Source organism: Vulpes vulpes, unplaced genomic scaffold (genome assembly GCF_048418805.1).
Source record: "Vulpes vulpes isolate BD-2025 unplaced genomic scaffold, VulVul3 u000000671, whole genome shotgun sequence".
NCBI classification, from domain to species: domain Eukaryota; kingdom Metazoa; phylum Chordata; class Mammalia; order Carnivora; family Canidae; genus Vulpes; species Vulpes vulpes.
In genome coordinates this window covers 276,595-287,513 of record NW_027325801.1, presented here as the reverse complement: position 1 = coordinate 287,513, position 10,919 = coordinate 276,595, and the positions used below count along the sequence as shown (strand labels likewise).

Genomic DNA, 10,919 nt, shown 5'->3' with positions numbered 1-10,919 from the left:
GCTTCCACTTAAGCAATGTCTCCTGCCTGTGGATTACTGCATTTTGTAGCGTTCAGTGGTCTGTGGTCCCTTTGGTGGCCATGCTTCCCACTGGTGTGCTGAGTGAAGCCTACCTGAATGTGTCTCCTGGTAGATTGAGTAACTAGCATGTTTTGGAGCTAGATCCTTTGTAATTTACAGAGAAACGTTATGTTAAGAAAGGTCTTCCCTTTTCAGATTTTTGAGCATTCAGGTGTTTTTTTTTTAATTTTTTAAAGATTTTATTCATTTATTAATGAGAGACACAGAGAGAGAGGCAGAGATGCAGGCATAGGAAGAAGCAGGCTCTATGCAGGGAGCCCCATGTGGGACTCGATCCTGGGACTCCAGGTTCATGCCTTGGTCTGAAGGCAGACGCTCAATCGCTGAGCCATCTAGGCGAAGAGACTTTGGATAGGGGATGCCTGGGTGGCTCAGTGGTTGAGTATCTGCCTTCAGCTCAGGGTATGATCCCGGGGTCCTGGGGTCGAGTCCTGCATGGTACTCCCTGCGTGGGGCCTGCTTTTCCCTCTCCCTGTGTCTCTGAGTCTGTGTGTGTCTCTTATTAATAAATAAATAAAATCTTTGAAAAGAAAAAAGAAAAAAATAAAAATAAATAAAAAAGAAAAAGAAAAATCTTTGAACCTCAGGCATTAATTAAAGCGTGTGTCTATGGGACAAGGCATCCTGGCTGATCTCCCTCTTTACTACGAGGGTGTTCTGAGCAGGTGAGGGACATTTTCCAAGTACCTCCTGGTGCTAGGTGGAAGCGAGGACACAGGGAGTGGGGTGCTGCAGTGGTCCTTGTGAGCAACACTGGTCACATAAGGACGATAGCAGTGGGGATGGTAGAAGAAGGGGTCACACGGCATATGTGGTGTCATCTGGGGAAAATAGAGGTGTCCCTATGGACTCCGATACAGCAGTGGGGCTGAGGACGTTGGAACAGAGATGCAGTGGGAGTTCAGGGCTGGGGTTGGAGTTTGAGAGAAGGTACATGTGTGTACCAGTTCTCTCCCTAGAAAGAGAGAATGAAGGATGGGTGAGACCTGAGCTGGTGTGCGACGGGGAGACCATGGGCAGGCAGTGGGGGCTGTGGGGTAAAGGGAGATTTAGAGAATTGTAGAGCATGTGTCCTGTGACATGGCCACAGGGCCCATGAGGAGCCTCCTGGAGAGAAAGGTGCTGTGCGTCAGGAGGGCCCTCTACTTTAGCCTCCCCCTCTGGGGGGTGTGGGGAGCAATCCACGGGAGGGGAAGAGGAGGGAGGAATTTGCCATTTCGGATTGTGGAATGGAGAACACCTGCAAGCGAATAGGAAGAACAGAACTACAGGTAGTGGGATGTTTGTGATCCTGGTCAGCCTGCTGACCATCCCTCCCCTGCCCGGCCCACGTGTTCTGGGGGGCGCGGGGGCGCCAGGAGCGGGGCCTCCCAGATGCCCACCGCAGGCCCGCCCGGACCCTCGGCGGTGCTCCACCCTGGGCCCGCTGCAGCCCGAAGCCTGGACTCGGAGCCGCCGCCGGGGGCTGGGTCTCGGGGTGTGTGGAGCAGGAGCGCGGTGCGGAAGGGGCGCCCGGAGAACCTGCGGCTCCTAGAGCCGGCCCGGGCGGCCAGGGAGGACCCGACGTGCCCGGCTGCAGGCTGGCGCCCAGGGCCCCGAGGTCGGGACCCTGGAGTCCTCTCCCCGCGGCCTGGGGGCTCAGGCTTTCCGCAGGAGCAGGAGCAGGTCCCCAGCGGGAGCGCAGGGGCAGGCCGAGGCGGGACAGGCGGGGCGGGCGGCCAGGGCGGCGGGCGGCGGGCGGCGGGCTGGGAGCGGGGTCTGGCGGGGCGAGCCCTCGGGTGGGCGGGGCCTGCTCGGTGGGCGGGGCCTCCTTGTGGGCGGGACCTGCCCGGTGGGTGGGGCCTTCCGTGTGGGCGGGGCCTTGCCGGCGGGCGGGACCTGCTCGGTGGGCGGGGCCTCCTCGTGGGCGGGACCTGCCCGGTGGGTGGGGCCTCCCGTGTGGGCGGGGCCTTCCCGGCGGGCGGGGCCTTCCCGGCGGGCGGGGCCCGGGCTGGGCGCGGCGCGGGCTCGGCCCTCGGCGGGGAAGCTCCATTAGGGCTCGGGCCCGAGGCGGCGGCTTCCGAGGGGCGGGCGGGCTCCACCCCCGGGCCGGGCGCCCGCGCCTCCGGATTCCGGGAGCTGGGTGGGGGCCCGAGGCGGCGGCCGGCGGCTCAGCTCCCGCTGGGCGTCTGGGCGTCTGGGCGCAGGGCCAGGGCGGGCGGGGAGCGGCGGCGGCGGCGGCTCCCTCGGAGGGCGGCGGCCTGGGCCGGACGAGCCATGGCGGCCCCGGAGCCAGCGCCCAGGCGGGGCCGGGAGCGGGAGCGGGAGGATGAGAGCGAGGACGAGAGCGACATCCTGGAGGAGAGCCCGTGCGGCCGCTGGCAGAAGCGGCGGGAGCAGGTGGGCCGGGCCGGGGGGCGGGGCGCGGGGGCGCGGGGTCACGGCCCACCTCGCCGGGGGGCGCGGGAGGCCACGCCGGGCGGGGGGCGCCGGGCAAGGCACCTGCCCCCTGGTTAGCGGCCCTTGGACCCCTTTGGCCAGTTCCCTGAGGTCCACCTCCTGCGTCTGCACCCGACCGGCCGCTGGCCCCGGGAAGGCCCTCCCGAATCCCCCGGAATCTGCTCCGCGTCCCCAAGCCCAGCCCCCGGAGACCGCTGCTGCCCCAGCTTCCCGGGGGGCCAGGGCCAGCACCCAGCTCGCTCTCCCCTCCAAGGAGTGGGCAGAGACAAGCCCCCACTCTGGCGCCCGACACCCATCACAGTCACATCCATCCCCTCCCCCCCAGGTGAACCAGGGGAACATGCCCGGGGTCCAGAGCACCTTCCTGGCCATGGACACAGAGGAGGGGGTGGAGGTGGTGTGGAACGAGTTGCACTTCGCCGACAGGAAGGCCTTCGCAGCCCATGAGGTGAGGCCTGCCCACCCCTCGAGCGGCCGTGTCCCCCTCCCTTCCCCCCGTGACCCCACACCCCTTCCCAGGAGAAGATCCAGACCATGTTTGAGCAGCTGGTGCTGGTCGACCACCCCAACATTGTCAAGCTGCACAAGTACTGGCTGGATGCCTCAGAGGCCCGGGCGCGGGTGAGCCACAGGCAGTCCCAGCACACGGAGGGTGGGGCGGGGCCCAGCTGGGGGGGTGGGGGTGGGAGGGACCCACCTGCAGTTGGCAGAGCCCACCCGCCCCGCAGGTCATCTTCATCACGGAGTACGTGTCGTCAGGCAGCCTCAAACAATTCCTCAAAAAGACCAAGAAAAACCACAAGGCCATGAACGCTCGGGTACAGGAGTGGGCTGGGACTGCATCGGGGATGTGGGTGAGGGGCAGCTCGGGGAACGGAAGGGGCTGGGGCCAGTCAGGCGGGAGGTGGGGGTGCAGGGTGGGCACCACAGGCCCAGCCGCCTCTCCGCACCCGACCGATGAAGTCCATCTGCCACCAGGCCTGGAAGCGCTGGTGCACGCAGATCCTGTCTGCACTCAGGTGAGGGCCTGGCCTGGTCTCTGCCACCCCCCATGCCCTCCGTGCCCCCACCCTGATTACACCTGCTCTCCTTTCCCCCGCAGCTTTCTACATGCCTGCAGCCCCCCCATCATCCACGGGAACCTGACCAGCGATACTATCTTCATACAGCACAACGGCCTCATCAAGATTGGCTCCGGTGCTGGCGGGGTTGGGGGGGGGCTGGCGGGGGAGGGGGGCTGCGGGAACCCCCGGGCAGAGGACATCCAGTGCCCCATCACATTGACACCTACTCTTTCTCCCTGTGGTGGCCGGTGCAGTGTGGCACCGCATCTTCTCCAACGGTGCGTGGGGTCTCAGGGGGTTGGGGGGGCATGGAGAGGTGCAGTCTGCTCATCCTCTGCGCTGTCCACAGCACTCCCAGACGACCTCCGAAGCCCTATACGTGCAGAGCGTGAGGAACTACGGAACCTGCACTTCTTCCCCCCAGAGTACGGCGGTGAGTCCTGGGTCCAGGAGCTCCTGTGTCACCTCATCTCCCCTATCCACTGTGACTTGCCTTCCCCCCTGCAGAGGTGGCCGATGGCACTGCTGTGGACATCTTCTCCTTTGGGATGTGTGCGCTGGAGGTACTGGCCCCGGGGCCTCATGGCCTCCCAGATAGCTCACCCTGCATCTCACTGTGCTGTCTCTTCTCCGTGCCTGACCTGGCTCTGCCTCCCAGATGGCTGTGCTGGAGATCCAAGCCAACGGGGACACCCGGGTCACAGAAGAGGCCATCACTCGTGCCAGGCACTCACTAAGTGACCCCAACATGCGGGTAAGCAGCTTGCCTCGCCCCTCCCAACTGGTTCTCAAGGGTTCCATGTGGGGCCATTGTGGTGTTTGGGTCAGGCCTGGAGGTGCAGCCGTCCATGCCGCTGAGGGGGACGCCAGTCCCGCTGCACAAAGGCCTACCTGCGAGGAGGGCCTTTCCTCATGGTGTGTGTTGAGTTTCAGGCCTGAAGGCTTTAAGGGTCCTTCTAAGGAGGGAGAGACCAGACAGATACTCCCTCTGTGAGCATATTGTTCTGCTGGTTCTGGAGACAGGAAAGAGGCTCCAAGAGGCTCGAGCCCACATCCCTGCCTTGAACCCTCCAGGAAACCAGCTAGAAGCCACGTGACTTATGTTGGGGGCCAGAAAAGGGAGTGTGGAGTGGAAGCCGTGTCCATAGTCTCTCTAGACTATCTGGCTTGACCACAAGGCCTCTAGAGATCAGGTCAGAAGTGATGGGGCTGGGATGGGACCCGTGAGGCGCAAAGCCGGCAAGGCAGCGGAGGATGCAGATGCCTATGCGGGGCAGGGCGGGGCCCCATCAGGGTCATCCCCGGAGTTGGGCCTGAGCTGAGGTGCAATCCGGGGCTGCAGGGCAGGGGCTGGTGTCCCCCACCGGGCAGAGCAGACCTCATCTGTGAACTGCAGATGACGACACCTACTCCCTGTGGTTTTTGTGAGGGTTATGGGAAGTAGAGCATGGAAAGTTCTGGGCCTCAGGCCTGACTGTCCTACTGGTAGAACCAGGTCCTGGCCTGGCTGCTCACAGTACGTGGCTCCCTATGCCCATTCCTGGAAGACTCCCATGAGGACTGGACCCTGGGGATTTGGGGACTTCAGGGGCCTCCTCCTCACACTGTGGAGCTGGAGCAGATTCCATCCACTTGGTCCTTTCCTCTCCACGCCCCCAGGAGTTCATCCTCTCGTGCCTGGCCCGGGACCCCGCCCATCGGCCCTCTGCCCACAACCTCCTCTTCCATCGAGTGCTCTTCGAAGTGCACTCTTTGAAGCTCCTGGCAGCTCACTGCTTCATCCAGCACCAATGTGAGGGGCAGGGGGGCGGGGGGCGGGCCAAAGGCCTGGGGTAGGGCTGTGAAAGGGCCCCCTGCAGGACCTGTCTCAGGGTCCGCCACCCTGAGTGCTCCTGCGGCCTGCAGACCTCATGCCTGAGAATGTGGTGGAGGAAAAAACCAAGGCGGTGGACCTGCATGCAGTCCTGGCAGAGATCCCCCGGCCGCCCCGGCCCCCACTGCAGTGGCGGTGAGCGCCTGCTGCCCAGAGGCCCTCCCCGACCCAGTCCTGCCCCGAGCTGGCAGGGCCTGCAGGCGGGCCACCCTCATGTGCTTCTCACACCTGTACCAGGTACTCGGAGGTCTCCTGCTTGGAGCTTGACAAATTCCTGGAGGATGTCAGGTGAGAGCTGCCGTGAGTTTGGGGAACTGGTGGCTGCCAGGCCCGAGCCCCCAGCCACCCCAGTGTATCCCCAGGAATGGGATCTACCCACTGATGAACTTTGCCGCTGCTCGGCCCCTGGGGCTGCCCCGTGTGCTGGCCCCGCCCCCTGAGGAGGCCCAGAAGGCCAAGACCCCGACGCCAGAACCTTTTGACTCGGAGACCAGAAAGGTGAGCTCCTGCTCCTGCCGCACTGTGCCAGTCCTCGGGCCTGTCCGCAGCCCAGAGGGGTCCGTTTTCAGGGGGTTTGAGTGCCCCCCAACCCAGCTCTCCTCCAGAGACCAGGTCCTGACTGACCCTGATGTGGGGGATAGGAGATGATAGGACTCATTAGGACACCCCCCTGTTCGGAGGCTCTTTGCCCCCTGCAGACCCCTCCCTCTCCCATCCCTTGCTGCCTGACCCCCAACCCTGCCCCGACCCTGCTGTGCCCCAAGCAGCCTCCTTGTTGGAATCTCATCTGCCCCCAGGCTTCTCTGGTCCCCCGCCCTTGGCTTGCTGATTCCCTGACATTTGTGTCCTGGTGTCTCCTCCAAGGCCTCCCAGATGTGTTTCCCCCAGCCTCTCTTCTTGCAAGGCTCCCTCCTGGCCAGGGGCCTGCCCTGGTCAGCCTCAGCCTCTCTCCCCCTTTCCACGTCCATACCTACTGGGTTCCAGAGGCTCTGGCTTTGGCCTTGGGTGTGTCTCCGTGGTCTCCACCCTGATCTAGGCCACCCCCGTTTCCTACCTGGATGCGGAACCAGCCTCCAGCCTAGCCTGCTTCCTCCTGGCTTCCCTCCACAGCACTGGATTCACATCCTAACGGCCGGAGCTGCGCACAGAGACGGTGGGGGTCCTCAGGCTGACCCCCAGGTGTTCGGAGGCCCGGCCCTCCTGGTGTCGCGTGCCTCTGCTCCTTCCTACTCCTTCCAAACCCTGTCCTCTACCGCTTCTCACAGCTGGCTCCTTGTTCAGCTGTTCTCCCCACCTGCGAAAGCTCTGTTGCTCCTTCAGCACCCAAACCCGGTGTCTACTCTCCTAGAAGTTTTCCTTAACTTGCCAGGCCGCTGGTAGTGAGGTGTACTTCCTAGGCCCTCCTTAGAGTTTCACCCCCATTTCTAGTTCTTCCTGTTCTTTCTGGGTCCCCTTGACATGGCATCTGCTCTTGCTGCTCAGCTGCTGAGGTCAAGCCTTTGTGGGTGACCTTGGTTCATGCCTATCCCCAGGTGGTCCAGATGCAGTGCAACCTGGAGAGGAGTGAGGACAAAGCCCGCTGGCATGTGAGCAAGGAAAGGGCTGGGGCCCACAGACCGGGGGCGGGAGGGGCGGGGGGGATGGGGAGGCAGCTGGGGGTGCTGAGTAGACTCCGGGAGCCAACCACACCCTCCTGCCTCCCCAGCTCACTCTGCTTCTGGTGCTGGAGGACCGGCTGCACCGGCAGCTCACTTACGACCTGCTCCCAAGTAGGCCAGCCAGGGACCCAGGCAGGGACAGGGTGTGGAGGGGGGCAGGTGTGGGCACAGACAGTGGCCTCACACTTCCATCCTGCCCCTGCCCCCGCCGCAGCGGACAGTGCCCAGGACCTCGCCGCTGAGCTGGTACACTATGGCTTCGTTCATGAGGTGTGCGGGCCAGCCCAGCTGGGCTGGGAGGGGACACAGCAGAGTCTGCCCCTCTGTCGCCCCATGCCTCCCTCCCACCCTGCAGGATGACCGGACCAAGCTGGCTGCCTTCTTGGAAAGCACCTTCCTCAAGTACCTTGGAGCTCAGCCATGACCTCGCACCCCAGCCCCAGGGACCAGCCGTGGCAGCCCACGTGGGGAAGCCCCGCGTGGGCCCAGGGCTCAGAGGGCCAGGGGCTGTCCTCTGCGGACATGCTGATGACCAGGGGCTGATGACCAACGCCCGCTAGTGAGGAACCTCTGCCTTCCACAGCTTTCAAGGAGGCGTTGGAGTGGGGTGGGAGGTGGTGGGCTTGGGGCCACAGGGGGCTCAGCAGGGGGTGAAGGAGCTTGGGTTGGGGGTCGGGGGTGGGTAGGTAGGCCCCACAAGTCCTTAGGATCAGGATTTCCCCACCTAGCCCGTTTCCACAACTCACAATCCCTTCCCATACCCTCCGTTGCCTGGCCAAGAGTTCTGCCCCCAGCCCAAGGTATCTGGTCAGGGACCGAGCCTTCGGCAGGGGGAGGCTGGCCTGCCAGGGAGCCCCAGCGCCGGGGGTGGAGGGTCAGTCCTGGATGGACGTCTGCCTGGGAAAATGCCCACACCCTGCTGGAACCACAGCCCCATCCCAGGAACCCCCACATTGAACCAGTGGTACCACACCTGCAGGCGTCAGGCACAAGGCCGGGCCCGGCAGGGCCACGACGTGGCAGGAGAAGCAGATGGCAGAGACACGTCGAGGAGTTCACAGCCCTCCAACCCCTGCCTGGTGCAGACCCCCCCCCCCCGGGGGGGGCCTCTTCTGACTTTCTGCTGCTCTGAGACAGGGACCTGCCATGCCCTCTGCGCACTGTTCTGGCCCGATAGCCCCCCACCAAAGGGCTGTTTTCTCCCGCATTCCCCAGCCTGGAGGGGTTGGGCTCAGGCATCCTCCCTGCTCTCACTGTGCCTCCTCGCAAATTCACTACTCGCCATGTTACGGTCCTCACTCCTGTGGCAGCTGCCTCCCGAGTGCGAGGATACAAGCCCCTGACTCCATCTCTGCCACTCAACTCCCTCCCACCCCTCATTGCTCTGGCCTCCTTTCTACTGGACCACCTCCCCTCCATCTTCAAATTGAGTTAAACATTCTTAAGCATTTTAAATTGCATGTATAAACTTAGTGCATTCAGGTCTCTTTTAAGTATTTCTATTGTCAAACCAGGAAAGCTCACCACTGTGTTACTTCTCTGTTTCTGTAAGAATTTACCACAAACTTAGTGGCTTAAAACACAGATTTATTGTAGTTCTGCAGGTCAAAAGTCTGGTACAGGTTTCATCAGACTAAACTCAAGGTGTTAGCAAGGCCGCATTCCTTTCTGGAGGCTCTAGGTGAGCCTAGAACTAATTCCTAGGTTTCCATTTCCTGCTCCCTCAGGCTGTTGCCTGCAGGTGTCAGGCACTGGCCAGGAATTCATTTCCTTGTGGTGATAGGGCCAAGGTCCCCATTTTCTTGCCCTCTGTAAACTGAAGGTCATTCTTGGTCTCTGCAGGCTCCACCATTCCTTGGCTCATGTACCCATCCTCCATCTTCAAAGCCAGCAACAGCCGGTTGAGTCTTTCTCATGAACCATCTGTCTGGTTTTCTGCAGCCAGGAAAGCTTCATGTAATTAGGTTGGGTCCACCTGAATAATCCAGAATAATCTCCCCATTGCAAGGTCCTTAATCATATCTGCAGAATCCCTTTTGCCATATAGAGTTGACATTCACAGGTTCTGGGGGTTAGGGCATGGACACCTTGGAAAGAGGGTATCATTTTTCCACCTACTACATTATCCTAACCAAAAACCAAAATAAAAGTTACCAAGGTGTATCACAAATGTACAAACATAGTGAATCTCAAGGTGTCTTAAACATCCCAATATTCTACAACGTTACTCATATTCTCACATCTTTCAACTTAAATAAATCCACAATAACATACACATCTAGTTGGAAATCCTGATGTCATCGTCTTAAGCAATTTGAGTGTCAATAACAGATTGTACCCGTGATTAAACTGAACTCAAAAGTATCAATACTATCATTGCTTCATTTAATCATGCTTATGTTAAGATTTTCATTTTATCTTTTCAAAGTCATATACATATTATTTAAAAAGTGGAATGGGTTTTCTTAAGCCAACAATAAATAATGCAGTCTCGAACTCCGATCCTTCCCAAATTTAACTTCTATTTATTCAGGCACGTAAAATCCATCTTCCACAAACCACACATGCTTTTACTGCTTTTAATTGGCTATTCTACATAAGGTGTCCCCTGCTAGTGTCCTTGGAAAAGGAGGAGGGGTCACTGGCCTCAGTTTCCTGACCCAGCATCATCCCAGTGTAGTCTATATTATTGCAGTGTCATTACTGCAGGTCTCAGCAGAGAACAAGGTGTCCTAGGGTTATATTTGCTTTCTTGCACAACTTTTTGTTTTGCCTGGAGTTAATAATTGCTTTTCTTTTTGCTTGCTTAGTTTTCTACACGTGTCGTTAATTCATTCTTAGATTCTCTTGCAGTAATGTGAACCTCTCAATACTTGAGATTCGTTGCATGATTATTTACCCAGTTTCATCTTTTCCCACAGCCCCCATTCCATCTCCCTGCCCCAGGCTGCTTATTCTTGGGCCTGTGGCCCACGTTTCAGCACAAGCTGCTCCTTCACCAGCCATCTGGAGCACCTCTTTCCTTTCACTGAATTCCTCCCTTTCCTCTTCCTTCACTCACCTTCTATTCGAGGAGGAACATCCTCCAGGTTTCCTGAGAGAGGGTGCATGGGAAGTTACGGAGCCTGCCTATTTGTTCTTAGTCTACTCTCTCTCTCTCTCACTTTTTTTTTTTAAGGTTTTATTTATTCATGAGAGACAGAGAAAGACGCAGAGACACAGGCAGAGGGAGAAGCATGCTCCATACAGGAAGCCTGATGTGAGACTTGATCCCGGGACCCCGGGACCATGCCCTGAGCCGAAGGCAGCCACACTCAACTACTGAGCCACCCAGGCGTCCCATCCTTAGTCTAGTCTCACGTTTGCTCGTTAGTGTAGTTAGGCAAAAAAGTTTGCCTACATTGAAAACTATTTCTTGCCAGAATTTTGAGGCTATCGTGTGATTTTCATCTAGTTCCAAGAATTCCCATGCCTTGCTGAATTCCGATCCTTGTGATTTCTCTCCCTCTCCTTCAATCCCTCCCTTCTTTTGGTCATCACAATGATGTTTCTTGATTAAAAACTTCCCTTTCAGGCAGCCCGGGTGGCCCAGCGGTTTAGCGCCGCCTTTCAGCCCAGGGCGTGACCCTGGAGACCCTGGATAGAGTCCCATGTCGGGCTCCCTGCATGGAGCCTGCCTCTCCCTTTGCCTGAGCCTCTCTCTCTGTGTGTCTCTCATGAATAAATAAGTTAAAAAAATCGTTAAAAAAAAAAAAAAAAACTTCCCTTTCATCTATTGTTCAGAGATCCCAAGCCTTGGTCCCA

The 10,919-nt window shown here is 59.3% G+C and overlaps 1 protein-coding gene across 4 annotated transcripts; it reads left to right on the top strand.

Annotated features, from left to right (window-relative positions):
* Positions 1–2,092: 2,092 nt before the first annotated feature.
* On the top strand, positions 2,093–9,479 carry NRBP2 (nuclear receptor binding protein 2). 4 transcript variants are annotated; one of them, XM_072745809.1, is made up of 18 exons: positions 2,093–2,460; positions 2,846–2,968; positions 3,040–3,141; positions 3,249–3,338; positions 3,499–3,539; positions 3,623–3,717; positions 3,839–3,862; positions 3,934–4,017; positions 4,092–4,147; positions 4,243–4,338; positions 5,244–5,376; positions 5,490–5,592; positions 5,695–5,745; positions 5,820–5,955; positions 6,990–7,043; positions 7,163–7,226; positions 7,330–7,385; positions 7,471–9,479. In XM_072745809.1, the coding sequence occupies exons 1-18, from the start codon at positions 2,338–2,340 to the stop codon at positions 7,537–7,539; spliced, it is 1,500 nt and encodes a 499-aa protein (XP_072601910.1). In that variant the 5' UTR covers positions 2,093–2,337; the 3' UTR covers positions 7,540–9,479. The 4 variants fall into 4 exon arrangements, with proteins under 4 accessions (XP_072601910.1, XP_072601909.1, XP_072601912.1 ...); XM_072745808.1 differs by having other exon boundaries at positions 3,231–3,338; XM_072745811.1 differs by lacking the exon at positions 3,839–3,862.
* Positions 9,480–10,919: the final 1,440 nt, after the last annotated feature.